At 53.7% G+C, this 19,556-nt stretch overlaps 1 protein-coding gene across 1 annotated transcript in view; it reads left to right on the forward strand.

The window, feature by feature from the left end:
• LOC142295959 (calpain-2 catalytic subunit-like) overlaps positions 1–19,556 on the forward strand; it is a 108,298-nt gene that overhangs the window by 34,412 nt on the left and 54,330 nt on the right. Inside the window, exons 3-5 of the mRNA XM_075339098.1 lie at positions 1,877–1,995; positions 2,390–2,523; positions 18,333–18,492. Coding sequence (XP_075195213.1) covers positions 1,877–1,995; positions 2,390–2,523; positions 18,333–18,492 — 413 coding nt within the window. The remainder of the gene's footprint in view (positions 1–1,876; positions 1,996–2,389; positions 2,524–18,332; positions 18,493–19,556) is intronic.

The raw sequence follows: 19,556 nt of genomic DNA on the forward strand, positions 1-19,556 counted from the left end.
CTGTCTCTATCCATGTGTCTCTGTCTCTATCCATGTCTGTCTGTCTCTGTCTCTCTCTGGCTGTCTGTGTCTATCTCTCTGTCTCTGTATCAGTCTCAATCTCTGTCTCTCTCCATCTCTGTGTCTGTCAGTCTCTTTCCCCGCCTGTCTCATTCCAGGTCTGTCTCTTTCCCCATCTGTCTCATTCCCCATCAGTCTCGTTCCCTGTCTTTTTCTTTGTCTGTCTCTTTCCCTGTCTGTGTCTCTTTCCCTGTCTGTGTTTCTTTCCCTGTATGTGTCTCTTTCCCTGTCTGCGTCTCTTTCCCTGTCCGTGTCTCTTTCCCTGTCCATGTCTCTTTCCCTGTCCATGTCTCTTTCCCTGTCTGTGTCACTTTCCCTGTCTGTGTCGCTTTCCCTGTCTCTGTCTCTTTCCCTGTCTGTGTCTCTTTCCCTGTCTGTGTCTCTTTCCCTGTCTGCCTGTATCTTTCCCAGTCTGTCTGAGTCTGTCTGCCTATGTCTCTTTGACTGTCTGTCTCTCTGTCTCTTTTCCTGTCTCTCTGTCTCTTTGACTGTCTGTCTCTTTGACTGTCTCTCTGTCTCTTTCCCTGGCTGCCTCTTACTCTCTCTATGTTTGTCTGTCTTTTTCTGTCTCTCTCTCTATCCGTCCACCCACTGACATCTTATTACCTGACACATAAGCTTCTTATACTAACAATATATTTTGTTCCTATAGCAACCACTCACAGCTGCTATTAATAACCTATAGCTCGCAGCTCCATTGACTTTCATGGAGGCAGGTTTTATGGTGAATAACTAAAGCGCAGGGTTAAATTTTCCTATCAAAACATAGTCTATGGCATTCCCTGAGTCACATGGAGTGTCTGTGCAAAATTTCGTGATTGTAAATGCGACGGTGTGGATTCCTTTAATGGACATACACACACACACATACATACACACAAACATATATACTGTACATACACTCCGCTTTATATATTAGATTATTTATATGCACTGACTGGTGAGCCCATGATGTCAGTGCGTGATTTATAATTTCCTCCTTTTTTATCTATTTAATCTCTGTCTACTGTATTACTAACACACATACCAGGAATGAGGAAGTCGTCTGTCCGATGTTGAAACGCATATCTCTTATTCTTTTCATAAGTTGTTCTGAATATATTTCTTGCCTGTCTGTCGCACTCAATCACTCCCTTTTTTATTTTCATTTTTATACCATTTACCGGTTTATTGGACCTTTGTAAATCCCATAGTGATTGGACGCAGTGGTATTGCGCATGCGTGATCGATGCTTCATTCAGATACTGAACAGAATTCTATTATTCCTCTGATCGGTGCAGATCCACCAGTGTAAAGGCCCCGTTACACGCAGCGACATCGCTCGCGATCTCGTTAACGATGTGACACGCCCAGATCGTTGATACGATTTGCTGAGATCGCACATAGGTCGTTTTGTAGCGGTCACACGTAACGATCTCACAAACGACGCAACATCGTTCAGCGATATATTGTTTGACCAAGGCGGTCATGTGGATGTTGTTCATCGTTTGCAGTGTGTCAAACATAGCAATATGTCTGCTGCGTTCCAAACGCCGAACAATATTTTGAAACTGAACGTGTCAACGATCAACAATTTTCATCCTATTTGCGATCGTTCGGAGTCGCACGTAGGTGTCACACGCAACGACGTTGCTAACAATGACAGAAGTGCGTCACAAAAACCATGACCCCGACGACATATCGTCAGATAAATCGTAGCGTGTAACGGGGCCTTAACTCTCCCTTTTCTTTTACTTGATAAATATTTTTGGGGGGTAATCTCATATGAATAAAAGTAGGTGTTCCCTATAATCCTTTGCCTATTCCCTTCATACAGGTGATTGTTGGCTCGTCGGATCCATCGCATGCCTCACAACAAATCCAGATTGCCTGGCCCGTGTGGTTCCATTAGACCAATCCTTTGACAAAAAAAATGCTGGGATCTTCCATTTTAAGGTAAATGGCTTAAAAGTGTAAAGCTTTTGGATCACAATGCAAAGTGTGTAATGGAGCCTCCACCCACTGTGTGCCATGTACAGTATAATACAGCCTTTTCCTATTTGGTAAGAGGATATTTAGGAACCAACAGGCATCAAGGCATGGGTGGGACTGTATTCATTATGGCTACTCCCCAGCTTAGAAGGAACTTGTTTCCAGAAGAGCACCCACTCATCTTCTTGTCTTTAGACAATATAGCTGTATTTGTATTTTCAGAGACCCATGAGCTGATTGTTGTACTGGCTCCTATCGGAAGACAGTTTGGGCCAACAGTTAACCCAACTGTCAGCACTAACAGAACATGTTCAATGTACATACTTGTATATCAAGAGTAACTTCTGTCTTCTTGCAGTTGTGGCAGTTCGGACAATATATGGATGTGGTTGTTGATGATTTGCTGCCTACCGTGGATGGCAAGCCAAATTTTGCAAAATCCAAAACATCTAATGAGTTCTGGAGTTCCCTGCTGGAAAAAGCCTATGCTAAGTAAGTGGAATAGATATAAATACTACATATCTGGGAAATTTCTGGGAAAGCGCACCGTGGATGTGCCAAGAGAAAGTAAAATTGTGAATCAATCTATGGTTCAGAATATAAATAGTAGAGATGGAATGGATCTATGGTCTAAAAGTGAAGAAATGCAATGGATGCCATATCTCATTATTATCACCCCTCCACACACATAATATAGAAATTACTTACCTATAGAACAATACAGTGCCATAGGGTAAATTATACAATACAGCTGCTTACAACCACCACGGAGAACGATTATTAAAGTCAGATATATACAGATGAACTCAATGGTGTATTGCCGTCCAGTGAGCTCCCCCTAGTGGTGGCTCTAACTATATAGGAGATTCAAAGTGTTTCAAGACCTTTCTGTCAGCATTGCAAATAGTAACACCTGATTAAAAATAAGTGAAAAATCTAAAAATTGTAATGTACATTTAATACAAAGATGTTTTATTTGTTAAGTAAACAATCAATGCCAGGACGGGGAGTAAATGCTGATAGGTTAAGCCCTTAGAATGATTAAGATTATATAAAAGCCAGTCTGGCCCAGAAGTGGGTCCATCTTCTGACAATCTCTTATGCCCTACTTGACTAGAATAAGACAACCCCATTTGTGGGTGACACTGGGAACAGTTATTTATTTACACCTAAGGTCTATCTCATATGGGATGATTCACAAATGATCTGTTAGATGCTTCTGATGCTCTGTCCAGTGGGTACAATGATAGGGGATGAGTGAACCCGAACTGTAAAGTTTGAGGGCCGGACCGGACATTGCTGAACATTGAACACAGACGTTTGACTGTATGTCCGATCCCTGTTCAGGTTTATCATCCAAATAAAGCTTGTTGAAATATTATAGCTGTGGGCACTTACAGAGCCATTGTAGAAAAGCCCTGATCTAGAACCCCCTCCTTTCGTACCCCAGGTGGGGGGTCGGGACCGGAGCATAAGAACACCAACAGTGGTAGACAAACAGGGGAAACCAAAACTCTACAACTCCAAGTTGCACGCAATATAATCTCCAACAAAGTGGGACACACAGCACATGGACCAGAATAGCAAAAGCAATAGTCGGCATAGGAAGACAGATTTCACCATCTTAAAAAGGCCAGGAGTAACTGTGCTACGTTTCCCACATGTGGTCCAGATGTAAGCAGCAGAGTAGCGGAGATTAACTATTGTTATCCCGACCATTAATGAGCACACAGCTAGTAGACACCCAACCCTACCTGTGTAACTCAGAGGCCCCCCTAGAAACCATAGTGAGGAGTGTCAGACTCATGAGTGTGAACAGCGTCTGATGCTGCCATGACACTCCTAGATAACCCAGGAGGTCTATTCCAACTCTAATATTCTATGATTCTATGATTCTATGAGTTTTGAGCTAAACTCAGTGTGACAGCTCTCCATTGACATGTATATGTACCGCCCATGCAGCGGTCGAACCGTTCGGATCCGGGATCTGCTGTGACTCGAGGATCTCCGGACCCGGGGGCTCGCGGCCACTTCAAATGGAAAGGGGGTATTTACAGGGGATGTTAGAGTTTGTGACGCCACCTGTGGTTCGTGGTAAGGGGGAGTACCGCCGCTGCCGATGGGAGTACCCGGGGAAGATGGAGTGGGGCAGCCAGATGACGTTCCCTCCACGGGTAGGGGAGGCCCCGGGACTCTGGATGGTGTTGGTGTCGCGGGCGGAGGAGGGGACGCTGCGCTCTCCCACTGCTCGGGTCCGGCTGCCGCTGCTGCTGCTTGGTGGCTCGAGCGATGGGCCGGATCCCGGGGACTCGAGCGGCGCTCCTCGCCCGTGAGTGAAAAGGGGTGGTTTGATTTTGGGGATATTGTCCGTGACGCCACCCACGGTTGTGATGATTGTGTGGACACCACCGCTGCTCTGGACGGGGATCCTGGGAGCGGTGACAGGGAGCAGCTTTGGTTGTTAATCCTCCCCTCCGTGGGTAGGGGGTTGGCTGTCCCGGGGCCCGTTGATGGGATAAGGATTGATGATAGGCGGGTTGCGGGGCCTGATGAGGTGCAGGGACGCAGGGGCAGCGCTGTGCCGCACGACACGGAGGTACTCACTCAGCCCAATGATGATGACACAGTTCACGGTAAAACAAGCGGCTGGATGGACGGGTCCCTCGGATGGCTGCGGTGTTGTTGTTCCCTGCAGGTTGGCGGTGACGGTCTTTTCCCTGCACCTACTCTGTCTGTACGGTTTCGATGGGTTCCCACCGGTAACCCGCTCCCCGACTTGGATGTGAGCCGTGGGAGCCCTTTTTGCCCACAGACGCTGGCCCTGAGAAACGGTTGCCTTGGCGGTGGCGGTGTCTCTCTCACTGGGTTGGACTGTTGCCTTCTATCGGGACTTGACTGTTTGGAAACCCGGAGGTCCCCTTCACTAACGGATTTGGCAACTTCACGGCGACTCCTAGCCTTGCCGGGGTCCGAAAGGCCCCTGCCACTGGTGCTGGCTTCTCTTTGTGTACCGGTCCGGTACCGCCGGGCCACCACCCATCCACGGTCCTTACGGTAGACTCCAATCGGCCACTCCTGCAGACGGTCACCACTGTCTGCCAACCTTGCTGTCTCGCCCGGGCCACACACCCGGACGCTCTTCAGACTGTTTGTTTGCTCTAGTACCACTTCACTTCCTTACTCCTCCAACTCCTGAACTAATCTGACTCTTTTCCCCCCTCCAGGACTGTGAACTCCTTGGTGGGTGGAGACCAACCGCCTGGCTCCACCCCCTGGTGTGGACATCAGCCCCTGGAGGAGGGCAACAAGGGTTTTGTGTCTGACCTTGATGTGCCTGCAGGGAGTGTGGGGTGTGTTGTGGTGTTGTGCTCTGTGACCCCTGGCTTGTCCAGGGCGACACATTCCCCCTTAGTTTAATGCAGACCATCCTACGGCTGCCCGTCCAACACCGGTTTAATTTTCACCAACTGTAAAAATATAAAAAGGTAACGGTGACACACATACAAGTATAATAACTTCTTCCCACATCGGGAAGTACTCTTACTTAAACGTTACGTAAACGGTTACGGCTTCCGCTCTCTCCCACCCAAGCAACCTGGCCCTGATGCTGCCCCTAAGCAAACAGGCAGCACCCCTTGACCCCAGTCCTGCACAAGTTGCCCGAGCGGGTTCTGTCCTTTCCAGGGGACCCACGTCCATGGGGAGCCCCTGGAACCCCCAGAGGATTGCCACCGGTTCCTGTGGTGGCTGGGCCCCAGCCTGCTCCACTGCGGGCCCTTCCTCCAATCTGCCTCTCCGGAGGCGGCAACGGTGAAAGCCATAACAAACATTATTTACAGGCCACAAGTTTGTGGTTGCCCTGCTAGTTCTCGGGCCTGTTCATAAGGAGTTCCTTATGCAAAATGGTGGAGGGGGTCCCAATGGGGACCAGTTGCCGGCAACGACCGGTTTCAAATCAAGGTTGCAATCAGGTGACTTTCCATGGTTTCATTCACTTATCATTCATTTATCATTTCCAAAAACTTTCAACTTTTAAACTTTTAAACACACACTGTTCACCAGCCCTCTAAATAGTAGTTTCCCTGTACCTAAGTGGGGGTCTACCTAGGTTGGGGTACCTAGGAGTGGACCTCCGGGGTCCGGTGTCAGTGGTGACAGGCAGCGGGGGAGAGGGAACAATCAGTTCCTCTTCCTTGCTAATGTGTGGGGCAGGCGGAGGCATAGGGGAGCTGGGCACAGGTTCATCCCTGGGCACTGGCTCTGGCTCACGGTTGACCACTTCCATCACTTCTTCATCTACGGGTTGTGGGAACAGTATCACTGGAAGAATCACCGCGCCGTTCTGTGTAGGCCAGTCCGCTGGGAAGTCACCCATCATGGTGTGGATTACCTCTTTTGCCTTCTCCGCAGGTGGAGGAACCGGAACTTCAGCCGCTGCCCTCAAGGCTGGTGGGCACCTTTTTAGATGGTCCCGGGAGACCGTGGCCAAAGTGTCCCCTTGGTCATGACTGATCTGGTAGGCCTTCCCATCTTCCCATCCTGTGGGCTGTATGACGTATGGGGTTTGTTCCCATTGATCATCCAGCTTGTGGGTTCTCCTCTTCCGCTTCAGCACTACATCTCCAGGCTGGAAAGGGCCAGCAGACGCCTTCTGGTTGAAGCGTTGCTCTTGCTGTTCCCGACTCCGACTCAAGTTCTTCTCGACATATTCTTGAATCTGTCGGTATTGCACCCTCCGCCGAGTTTCCCATTCAGCTGTCGAAGGGAGTGCTTCTGGGGCCTCCAATCCCATGTCCAGATCCACCGGTAGCCGACCGGGGCGAGCCCTCATCAGGTATGCTGGGGTGCACTTCGTCGAGCTGGAAGGGATATTGTTGTACATATCGACCAAGTCAGGTAGCTTCTCCGGCCACAGGTTCCGCTCTTCCAGCGGCAACGTCTTGAGGAGTCCCAGGACCAGGTTCATCTTCTCACACATGCCGTTGGTCTGGGCATGGTAAGGGGTGGTCCGGATCTTCTTGCAGCCGTACAACTGGCAAAACTCATGGAACACCTCCGCTTCAAAGGCCGGGCCTTGGTCAGTAAGCACCTTCTCAGGGTATCCATGTGGTCGGCAGAAATAAGCCTGGAACGCTCTAGCGGCAGTACGACCAATTAGATCTTTGACTGGGACAACCACCATGAACCTTGAATAGTGGTCTACTATGGTCAGAGCGTAGGTGTACCCACTTCGGCTGGGAGTGAGTTTTACATGGTCCAGGGCGACCAGCTCCAGCGGCTGATGTGTAACGATCGGGTGTAGGGGCGCCTTCTGGCTAGCCTCGTCCTTCCTTCTCAGCGTGCAAGGACCGCACTCTCGGCACCAGGCCTCTACAGACTCCCGCATCCCACTCCAATAGAACTGCTCTCTCAACAGCATCTGCAGCTTCTTCCATCCGAAGTGTCCGGCACCATCATGGTACGCTTGTAGAACGGTGGGCACATTAGCTTGGGGAATCACCAACTGGCGGATTTTCTCATGAGTCTTCGGGTTAATCAGCTCACGGTACAACTTCCCCTGGTGTAGATACAGCCGGGTCCGTTCTCGCCACAGGCGTTGGGCTTCAGCTGGGGCGGCAGGGTCTATTCCAGCAGCGCCTTGCTCCACCAGGATCTTGACTAGGCGGACAGCGGTGCCTGGTTTAGAGCTTCCTGCCACTCCTGACTGGGCAGCGGGTCCAGGTTCACCCGTTGTTGGTGGATATGCACCTTCTCAGTTGGTGGCTGGTGAAATGCAAGCAAGTCGATCTCTTCGAGGTCATCATCCTCGCATACTTCTTCTGACAAGTGGGGCATCCGAGAGAGTGCATCAGCATTAACGTTGGCACGACCGGCCCTATATTTGATGGTGAAATCGTAGTTGGCTAGCCTGGCCACCCACCGCTGTTCCAACGCGCCCAACTTGGCAGTGTCCAGGTGGGTCAGCGGATTATTATCCGTGAAAGCGGTGAACTTTGCTGCGGCCAGGTAATGGCGGAACCGCTCGGTGATAGCCCACACCAGCGCCAGGAGCTCGAGCTTGAAAGAGCTGTAGTTCTCAGGATTCCTTTCAATCGGTCGGAGCTTTCGGCTAGCATAAGCAATCACTTTTTCCTTCCCATCTTGGACCTGGGACAAGACTGCCCCCAAGCACACATTGCAGGCATCGGTGTAGAGGATGAACGGGTTGCTGTAATCGGGGTACGCCAGGATCTCCTCTCCGGTCAAGGCTGTTTTCAGTTGATGGAAGGATTCGTCATGCCTCTCTTCCCACACCAGTGGGGCTCCAATGGGTCTACCACCTTTGGTCTGTCCCACGAGGAGGTCTTGCATGGGGGCAACCATCTTTGTGTACCCCTTGATGAAGCGTCGGTAGTACCCCACCAGACCCAGAAACTGCCTTACTTCCCTCACTGTGGTTGGTCTCGGCCAGTCTTGGATGGCAGTGATCTTCTCGAGGTCGGGGGCGACACCTTCTGCACCCACCACATGCCCCAGGTACTGCACTCTGGGTTTCAGCAGGTGACACTTGGAGGGCTTCAACTTCATCCTGTATTTGGCAAGGGACGCGAACACCTCGGCCAGGTGCTCCAGGTGGGCATCATACGTCTGGGAGTACACAATCACATCATCCAGGTATAACAGGACGGTCTCGAAGTTTAGATGCCCCAGACAGCACTCCATCAGCCGTTGGAAGGTACCAGGGGCGTTGCACAGCCCAAACGGCATACTGTTGAATTCACAGAGTCCCATAGGGGTGGTAAAGGCAGTTTTCTCTCGGTCTTCGGGCACCACGGCCACTTGCCAGTACCCGCTGGTGAGGTCAAGGGTAGAGAAGTAGTTAGCAGTTCTCAGCGCGGACAAGGACTCTTCAATACGGGGCAGTGGGTAAGCGTCCTTATGCGTTATCTGGTTAATCTTCCGGTAATCCACACACATCCGCATGGTGCCATCCTTCTTCTTAACCAGTACCAACGGAGCGGCCCAGGGACTACAGCTGTCCCTGATGACCCCTGCCTCCCTCATGTTCCTCAACATGTCCTTGGCACATTGGTAGTGTGCAGGGGGAATAGGCCTGTACCTCTCTTTGATAGGGGGGTGTTCACCGGTGGGGATATGGTGTTGGACCCCTTTACTCTGCCCAAAGTCTAGGGGATGTTTGCTAAAAACTTGCTCATACTCCCGTACCACCCGGTATACCCCTTCTTTGTGATGTGTAGGGGTATCGTCAGTGCCTACATGTAGCTGTTGGTGCCATTCATCTAACTCCCCTTGGGGCGGGTGAGTGCTGGCAGTCGGTGGTGAGGTTGGAGGAACTGCCTCGTGGATGGTGTAGGGATCCAGAGTGAGCAACTTGTCAAGTGTAGCATACCGGGGAAGCCTGACTTCTTCCTCCCCGCAGTTCAGCACCCTCACAGGCACTCTCCCCTTCTTTACATCTACCACCCCTCGGGCGGCCATTACTGTGGGCCAGTGCTCGGAGGGCATGGGCTCTATCATGGCAGGGTAGTCACGTCCCTGGGGCCCTACTGCTGCCCTACACCAAATCATCATCTCGCTCCTAGGGGGCACAATCAACGGGGCAACATCCATCACTCTCACCCCACCAATCTCTCCTCCTGTCGAGTTCACATGCTGGCGGTACATTAAGGCTCGGATCTCACGCTGCATAGCTCTCTGTCGACTCCCCGCCGCCGTGGCAGCCAGCTGCTGCAGTAGGGTCAGCACATCACTCATACAGTGCTCCATCACATTGGTTCCTAGCACTATCTTCGGGTTATGATCACTGGATTCATTCATTATCAGAATCATACCCTGGTGTTGCAGTTCAGCTCACCCCACAGTCATGGCCACTTGTTTGTATCCCACTTGGGTCAATGGGAGTCCATCAGCAGCAATCAGTGTTATACTAGCATCTGGGGGAGCCAGCTCGTCTTTCTCCCAATACCGTTGATACAGGGTGTATGGTATAGTGGTTACCTGTGATCCAGTGTGCAGGAGAGCCATCACCGGTATGCTGTCCACAGCCACGGGGATGATAGGCCGGGCCCCGATGTACCGGTCCTGCCAGTCTGGGGGGCCATGGGGTTCTACTCCTGAGGATTGGCCCGTGGCCCCAGGGGTTGCTCGTTTAACGGACACCGTCGGGCGTAGTGGCCGGGTTTGCTGCACTTGTAACAGATTGGGGCCCCGTTCCTCGAGCCATTGGCCCTTCTCCACTGCATCCAGGGGACGTCCTCCGGGCTGTCGGCGAGCTGTATCTCCACCGGTGCCTGAGATCTGGTCAGAGGCTGGAGTGCGGCGAGAATCTTAGCAAGGTCCCCATCCATGCGGCGAACTCGAGCAGCGAGCTCCTCCATTGCCCCGCCTGGGGCTGCAGGCACTGGAGGTGTCGGTCTGGTAGGAGCCACCACAACAGGAGCAGTTTCACTGGCCACAGGGTTGGCTCAGGAGCTTCCAATGCAGGGAGTTGCAGAGCTTTGATGGCCCGTTCTTTTAATACGGCAAAGTCCACGTCAGGGTGTTCTAGGGCCCACAGCCGAAGCTGCTTACGGTCCTCGGAGGACCTCATCCCCTGCACGAACTGCTCACTGAGCATCTTGTTACTGTCCACACTGCTGATGGTGTCCACCCGCTTCAGTGTGCGGAGTGCGGTTTGCAGGCGCAGAGCATAGACCTGGATGCTATCTGCGGGCCGTTGTCGGCATTGATAGAACTGCATCCGTAACTCTGCCTCGGTACGGGTCTCAAATGCAGTCTGCAGCTTTTCAAAGATGGTGGCTACAGAGGACCGGTCCCCCTCGGCCCAGGTCTCCGCCTCTTGCTCAGCCGCGCCAGTTAGCTGCCCCAGCACTAGCGCTGCACGCTGCTTATCAGTCAGTAATTCTAGCAGCGGACTAAGTTTTTTCCGGAAAACCTGCAAGGCATCAGGTTTCCCATCGTACTGCGGTAGCCAGGCAGCTCCGGGCACATAGGGCAAAGAGAACGGCATCACCTGAGCGAGAACTGGGGACGCGGCATCTCCCGCCAGCGCGGCCGGGACCTGGGCAAGCCCATTCCCATTTACGGGTGCTTCCGCCGCTCCTCCGGCGGCTTCGTTGGGCGCAGACATCTTGTTTCCGTCCCCCTTAGTTCTTTCCGGCCCCTCCTCTATCGGGGCGGGGTCTTGGTCTTCGCGCCTCCACTACTCGAGGAGAAGCTCGAGCGGGAACTCTTCGCGCCCAAGATGGCGGCTTTTCAAATTTTTCGGCCGGACACCTCCGGCGGTAACAAGGCGCACCTCTACCCAACGGCAGAGCGGTAAGATCCTGTTCGTGACGCCAAATTGTCGCGGGCGGAGGAGGGGACGCTGCGCTCTCCCACTGCTCGGGTCCGGCTGCCACTGCTGCTGCGGCTACTGCTGCTCGGTGGCTCGAGCGATGGGCCGGATCCCGGGGACTCGAGCGGCGCTCCTCGCCCGTGAGTGAAAAGGGGTGGTTTGATTTTGGGGATATTGTCCGTGACGCCACCCACGGTTGTGGTGATTGTGTGGACACCACCGCTGCTCTGGACGGGGATCCCGGGAGCGGTGACAGGGAGCAGCTTTGGTTGTTAATCCTCCCTTCCGTGGGTAGGGGGTTGGCTGTCCCAGGGCCCGTTGATGGGATAAGGATTGATGACAGGCGGGTTGCGGGGCCTGATGAGGTGCAAGGACGCAGGGGCAGCGCTGTGCCGCACGGCACGGAGGTACTCACTCAGCCGAATGATGATTACACAGTTCACGGTAAAACAAGCGGCTGGATGGACGGGTCCCTCGGACGGCTGCGGTGTTGCTGTTCCCTGCAGGTTGGCGGTGACGGTCTTTTCCCTGCACCTACTCTGTCTGTACGGTTTTGATGGGTTCCCACCGGTAACCCGCTCCCCGACTTGGATGTGAGCCGTGGGAGCCCTTTTTGCCCACAGACGCTGGCCCTGAGAAACGGTTGCCTTGGCGGTGGCGGTGTCTCTCTCACTGGGTTGGACTGTTGCCTTCTATCGGGACTTGACTGTTTGGAAACCCGGAGGTCCCCTTCACTAACGGATTTGGCAACTTCACGGCGACTCCTAGCCTTGCCAGGGTCCGAAAGGCCCCTGCCACTGGTGCTGGTTTCTCTTTGTGTACCGGTCCGGTACCGCCGGGCCACCACCCGTCCACGGTCCTTACGGTAGACTCCAATCGGCCACTCCTGCAGACGGTCACCACCGTCTGCCAACTTTGCTGTCTCGCCCGGGCCACACACCCGGACGCTCTTCAGACTGTTTGTTTGCTCTAGTACCACTTCACTTCCTTACTCCTCCAACTCCTGAACTAATCTGACTCTTTTCCCCCCTCCAGAACTGTGAACTCCTTGGTGGGTGGAGACCAACCGCCTGGCTCCACCCCCTGGTGTGGACATCAGCCCCTGGAGGAGGGCAACAAGGGTTTTGTGTCTGACCTTGATGTGCCTGCAGGGAGTGTGAGGTGTGTTGTGGTGTTGTGCTCTGTGACCCCTGGCTTGTCCAGGGCGACACATTGGAGCAGGGGAGCGCAGGGGCGGTGGGGAGTAGGGGATGACCACGTACTCACTCAGCAGTGTTGGTGATGAAGCAGCCGCAAAGCAGACTCTGACAACAAGGTAAAGCAAGTCTCTGGGTGCTGCTGTCCTGTTGGGGGAGCTCTTCCAGGTATCCGTCCCCTCTGGTACTGCCGGGTGATCCAGAGCCTGCCTCCGTGCACAAATTAGAAGTGTTCTGGTGGCCCGTTGGCTTAGAGCTGTCCGGGCCCCGCTCCCTACTTGTTAGTAGTGAAGCTGCGCTCTCAAGGGCTCACGCTTGGGATTTCTGTTTGCTGTGTGGGTTGGAAAGCCCTATCCCCCTCGTTGCGCTAGTGCCCCTGATCTCTGAGCTACTTGGGGACAGTCCATAAAGTCACTATCCTTTGCAGGTTAATTGCCGGGTTGCTTGAAGCTACTCCTCAACCTAGGGTCCTGTACCCCACCGTACTTTCAGTCCCAGACCAGTTATTAGACTCAGATGAATCCCGTCCTCCAAGACCAGGTCTAGGTGTACCACCCCGCGCTCAGCTACAGCCGAGCTGCTCGTATCCTGGCTCGTCGGTGGGTGGCTCGAGTGCCTCCGGACCGGGAGTCACTTCGCTCTGAAAGGGGCTGGCGCTTTGAAGGGGTTAGCGTCACGGCCGGAGCCGTGGTTTTTGGTAAGTTCGTGACGCCATCCACGGGTTGTGGTGAATGTGGACACCACCGCTGCCGTTGACTAGGCGCCCGGGGGGAGATGTTGCTGCATTGGTGTTAAAAAGGTGTTAACCCCTCCGTGGGTAGGGGTGATGGCCCGGGGCCTGATTGGGACTGGTATGTTGGTGCTTGGCGATGCGGTGCGATGCGTGGCCCGAAGGCACAGTTGTACTCACTATGAAAGATGCACAAGAGTCTTTGGTAAACCAAAAATATGGTGGTCGGTACCCGCAGCCGGCTGCCGTTGGTCCCTTATTCAGGTTGGTGGTCTCCGCCTTTCTCCTGCACCTTGTAATTGTGGACTGCCTGTGCTTCAGCAACGGGAGCCTGCTCCCCGACTTTGTACTGCCGGGAGAGCCAGTTTACCCACAGACGCTGGCCTGTGGGATCTCTCTGTCTGTGCGGTGGCTTTCTATCCCCCTCGTTGGGCTGTTGTCTTAAGTCGGGACTTGGGTGGGAAAGAACCTAAATTCCAGACCTCAATCAGTTAATTAACTGGGTCCACTGGTTTCTGGACCGAGTTTCAGGGTCTGAGTACCCCCCTTTGTGTTCCGGTTTCCAGTCGGTTCCCCGGTTCGGTACCGGCGGGCCACTACCCTGCCCTGGTCCCTTACGGTTCCACCGAGCCGTCTTCCTAGCTCCTGCAGGCTGAGGCCATCATATGCCTCCTAGCCAGAGGTGACTGGGCTCCGACCCAGACACCTGTCAGACAAACTGTGGCAGACCTGGGCACAGGTCTGCCTCTGCACTTGACCTCCTCACACTCCAAAACTCAAGTCCAATCTGCTGTGTTTCCTGCCTCTGAGCCTGTGGACTCCTCGGTGGGCGTGCCAACCGCCTGGCTCCGCCCCTCCTGGTGTGCCCATCAAACCCTGAGGGAGGTGACTAGGTTTTTTTAAGGGTGGGTGCTGACACCTTTTTAAGGGACGGGTGTTTGTGCAAGGGCCTACCTGTGACTACCTGGCTAGTCCAGGGCATCACATTCCCCCTTGGTTTAATACAGACTGTAAGCGGGCTGTCCGACCACCACCGGTTTATTTTTGTTGCTTTTGAACTGTAAAAGAATAAAACAGTGTTACAAGTATATTAACATTTATACAATTTACGCATGCTTAACTTCTTCCCTTGCGGGAGGCAAATTACTTTAACTGTTGCAAATATTATAAACATTTTTATTAACGGGAACGGGACAGGACTGGGTCCTTCCATTTGCCCACCCAAGCAAACCTGGCCCTGATGCTGCCTCTAAGAACCAGGTCAGCACCCGTTTTCTCCAGTCCAGGAATGGGGTCAGGTCCGGGTATTGCCCACAACGGGCCGGGTACAAAGTTCCATACCCGGCAGTCTCTCAGAAGCCCCACGTCCAGGGGACCCCTGGCCTCGGAGGTTAGTCACCGGTTGCCTTGGTGACGGGACCTCGGCCTCCTCTGCTGCAGGTTCTTCCTCCAACCAGCCTCTTCGGAGACTGTGGATGGGAAAGAGTGGTCCAAGGAGCTATTTACAAGGCCCAACAGTTATTGGGTTGGCCTGCAAGTTCTCGGCCTTGTCTCTTTAACAGGGGCAAAACAACCGGGAATATCAACTTTAAAACTTCAACTGACGGTGGGTTCTGGTTCCTTTAAGGCCGGCCATTCCCGGGGCACGCACTGGCAAAGTGCCCAGGCAGCTCGCAACGCCCGCAGACCGGCAGCACCAGAGCTCCTTCAACCGGCAGGGACTCATCTTCAGAGACGGACTCCGTATCCGCCTCGTCCAATGCCAATGCATAATACGCCCGGGGAGACAGGGCGATCCGGTATCCGTTTTCGCCCTCCCGCGGGATGTAAGTGGCTACTGGGTCGCTGCTATCTGAGTCGCTTTCTTCCGACCCCGATCTGGTAATGGAGGGGTTTTCTGCACCGGACGCTGTTCCCGTCGCGGCCGGGCGGACTGCCGGGGCCGACATCCTTCTTGTGGCAGGCGGGTTGCCGCCAGCTGTCGCACGGGGAGTCACCACCAGAGCCCAGGGGTCCACCGTCCCCTGCTACCGGAGCCGGGACCGCATCTTCTCCACCGGTTGCTTCCTCCGCAGGCGCCGCCACTCCAGCGGTCGGTGCGAGGCCGGCATCAGGCCTGGGAGCAGACATCCTCCATCTGTTCCCCCTTGTACTTTTCGTGGCACTCTCTTCTTCTCTCGAGCAGTTTCGTTTTTCAACTGCTTGCTTTCTGGCACCGTTGAGTTCCCAGGGGGCGGGGCTTCAACTCTAGCGCTCTTTTCGCGGGGAAGAAGGCTTTGGTGGGAATCTTCGTGCCAAAAGATGGCGGCAAGATGACGGATTCTGAAATTTTTCAACGGGTCACCGCTGACTTCAACTTCAAGGCGCACTTCACTGGGTAAGTGATTAGGTAGGAATCCTGTTCGTGACACCAGAAGAGTCGATGTGTACCGCCCCGCGCTCGGCTGCAGCCGAGCCACTCGGATCTGGGCTCTTCAGTGGGTGGCTCGAGCGCCTCCGGACCGGGGGTCACTTCGTTCTGAAAGGGGCTGGCGCTTTGAAGGGGTTAGGGTCACGGCCGGACCTGTGGTTGTTGGTAAGTTCGTGACGCCACCCACGGGTTGTGGTGAATGTGGACACCACCGCTGCCGTTGACTAGGCGCCCAGGGAGAGATGTTGCGCAGCAAAGGTGTTAACCCCTCCGTGGGTAGGGCTGATGGCCCCGGGGCCTGATTGGGACTGGTATGTTGGTGCTTGGCAGTGCGGTGCGTGGCCCGAAGGCACAGTTGTACTCACTATGAAAGATGCACAAGAGTCTTTGGTAAACCAGAAAGATGGTGGTCGGTACCCGCAGCCGGCTGCAGTTGGTCCCTTATTCAGGTTGGTGGTCTCCGCCTTTCTCCTGCACCTTGTAATTGTGGACTGCCTGTGCTTCAGCAATGGGAGCCCGTTCCCCGACTTTGTACTATTGGGAGAGGCCATTTGCCCGCAGACGCTGGCCCGTGGGATCTCTCTGCCTGTGCGGTGGCTTTCTATCCCCCTCGTTGGGCTGCTGTCTTCAGTCGGGACTTGGGTGGGAAAGGACCTAAAGTCCAGACCTCAATCAGTTAATTAACTGGGTCCACTGGTTTCTAGACCGAGTTTCAGGGTCTGAGTACCCCCCTTTGTGCTCCGGTTTCCAGTCGGTTCCCCGGTTCGGTACCGGTGGGCCACTACCCTACTTCGGTCCCTTACGGTTCCACCGAGCCGTCTTCCTGGCTCCTGCAGGCTGAGGCCACCATATGCCTCCAAGCCAGAGGTGACTGGGCTCCGACCCAGACAGCTGTCAGACAGACTGTGGCAGACCTGGGCACAGGTCTGCCTCTGCACTTGACCTCCTCACACTCCAAAACTCAACTCCAATCTGCTGTGTTTCCTGCTTCCGAGCCTGTGGACTCCTCGGTGGGCATGCCAACCGCCTGGCTCCGCCCCCCTGGTGTGTCTATCAAACCCTGAGGGGGGTGACTAGGTTTTTTTAAGGGTGGGTGCTGACACCTTTTTAAGGGACGGGTGTTTGTGCAAGGGCCTACCTGTGACTACCTGGCTGGTCCAGGGCGTCACATTGGCACCCAGCCTCAATACCCTGCGACCGGGTCTCCTCTGGGCCCAGACCACCGTCTGCGACCCAACCTGCCACAAACAGGGAGCCACCACTCCCCAGCTCCTCACTTCTCGAGGGCTACAACTTCACTCCTCCTTCCCTCCCACCAGTCTGCCTGACCCCTAGGTGGGCGGCCCTATTCCAGCTAGGCAGCCCACTGGTGTGCCTGACAGGGTATGGTGTAAGGTGTGGTTGGGATTTTGGATGCTGATGGAGGCAGTACCACAGGTTGGAACCCAGAACGATGAGGGGTTGAGTCCTGCACTAAAGAATAGGAAGTGCAGTACCCTGTGACGCCCTGACTAGTCCAGGGGCGTCATGTATAGGGCTTGTTGTTTGGGGTCATGTTTGACCTCCAAACCCAATTTTTTTTAGGGGGGGCAGACTAAAAATTAGAAGTGCCAACAATGTCAACAGGTAAGAAGTTCACAGGGATATGGTGTGATGGCCAACTGAACTCCAAGGACACTCAACCTCAATTACGAAGCAACTAAAAATGGACATTCATGTTCTGTATAGATGGAGGGAAGCCTTTTAGAATAATCTCCCATGGTGGCTTAAAGTTTCCTCACTCCAACACTCTCCTCTTGAGCATTTTATTTAAGGCCCTGTCATACACACACAGATAAATCTGCAGCAGATCTGTGGTTGCAGTGAAATTGTGGACAATCAGTGCCAGGTTTGAGGCTGTGCACAAATGGAACAATATGTCCATGATTTCACTGTCTGCAACCCCAGATCAGCCAAAGATTTATCTCTGTGTGTGACGGGGCCTTTAGGGGTACTTTGCACGCTGCGACATCGCTAGCTGATGCTAGCGATGCCGAGCGCGATAGTACCCGCCCCCGTCTCAGATGCGATATCTTGTGATAGCTGCCGTAGCGAACATTATTGCTACGGCAGCTTCACACGCACTTACCTGCCCTACGATGTCGCTCTGGCCGGCGACCCGCCTCCTTCCTAAGGGGGCGGGTCGTGCAGCGTCACAGCGATGTCACACGGCAGGCGGCCAATAGAAGCGGAGGGGCGGAGATGAGCGGGACGCAAACATCCCGCCCACCTCCTTCCTTCCGCATAGCCGGCGTGAGCCGCGGGACGCAGGTAGGAGATGTTCCTCGCTCCTGCGGCTTCACACACAGCGATGTGTGCTGCCGCAGAAACGAGGAACAACATCGAAATTCCTATTGGTCCGACATTATGAAAATGACCGACACTACACAGATCACCGATTTACAACGCTTTTGCGATCGTTTATCGGTGCATCTAGGCTTTACACATTGCGACGTCGTTACTGGCGCCGGATGTGCGTCACTTCGATTTGACCCCAACGATATCGCAGTAGCGATGTTGCATCGTGCAAAGTACCCCTTAAGGTCACTCCTCATTTCACTTAAAATAATGCAACTTTTTTTTCCACAGAATTAATGGATCATATGAAAACCTTGTGTCATCTACAACAATGGAAGCACTAGTAGATTTCTCTGGTGGGGTCAGTGAAATATTCATAAATGCTCCAGATGGCTTTTTCGAAAAGATCCAGACGGCACTAAAGCAGAAGTCATTTGTTGTCTGTAACTCAGTAAGTTGTATCTAATAATTTATTTAACAAATATAATATATATATATACAGTATTATAATATACTAGAAGGTGGCCCGATTCTACGCATCGGGTATTCTAGAATTTACGTATTGTGTAGTTAATGTATGATTTTTGTTATATATATATATATATATATATATATATATATATATATATGTTGTTGTGTGTAGTTACCAAGTGTTTGTGAAGGGGCGGTACATGTTCTGGGTGTTGTCTGGGTGTGGCGGGGGGTGAGAGCGGTGTTGTTTGTGCGTTGCGTTGTGTGTCGTTATTTGTAGAGCGCTGTGTGTCTGTATCGTTGTGTGTGTGTGTTGCGCGGTTTCTGTGGGTGTGGGGTGTGTGTGTGTGTTTTGGGGGGAGGTATGTTTTGTGCAATGTGTGTGTTGTGCGGTATGTGCGTATATTTGTGTGTGCCGTGGTGTTTGTGTGTTGGGTGTTGTTTGTGTGCGGCGTTGTCTGTGGGTGTCTGTGTAGGGCAGTGTTTGTGGTTCCCAGTGTGTGTGTGGTGTGTTGTGCAGTGCGTTTGTGGCAGTGTGTGTGTGTGTTTTGGGGGGAGGTGTGCACCCCCCATCGTGCTCCATCCCCCATGCTGCGCACCCCCCATCGTGCTCCATCCCCCATGCTGCGCACTTGCCATCGTGCTCCATCCCCCATGCAGCACCAGCATCAGCCTCTCTCCTCCCAGCATCAGCCTCTCTCCTCCCAGCATCAGCCTCTCTCCTCCCAGCATCAGCCTCTCTAACCTCCCAGCATCAGCCTCTCTCCTCCCAGCATCAGCCTCTCTCCTCCCAGCCTACCCCAGCCTCAGCCTCCCCCAGCATCAGCCTCTCTTCTCTCAGCCTCCCCCCTCCCAGCCTCCCCCAGCATCAGCCTCCCCCTCCCAGCCTCCCCTAGCATCAGCCTCCGCCTCCCAGCCTCCCCCAGCATCAGCCTCCGCCTCCCAGCATCAGCCTCTCTCCTCCCAGCCTCAGCCTCTCTCCTCCCAGCCTCCTCCAGCATCAGCCTCTCTCCTCCCAGCCTCCCCCAGCATCAGCCTCCCCCT

This window comes from Anomaloglossus baeobatrachus, chromosome 3 (assembly GCF_048569485.1).
Source record: "Anomaloglossus baeobatrachus isolate aAnoBae1 chromosome 3, aAnoBae1.hap1, whole genome shotgun sequence".
Classification (NCBI taxonomy): domain Eukaryota; kingdom Metazoa; phylum Chordata; class Amphibia; order Anura; family Aromobatidae; genus Anomaloglossus; species Anomaloglossus baeobatrachus.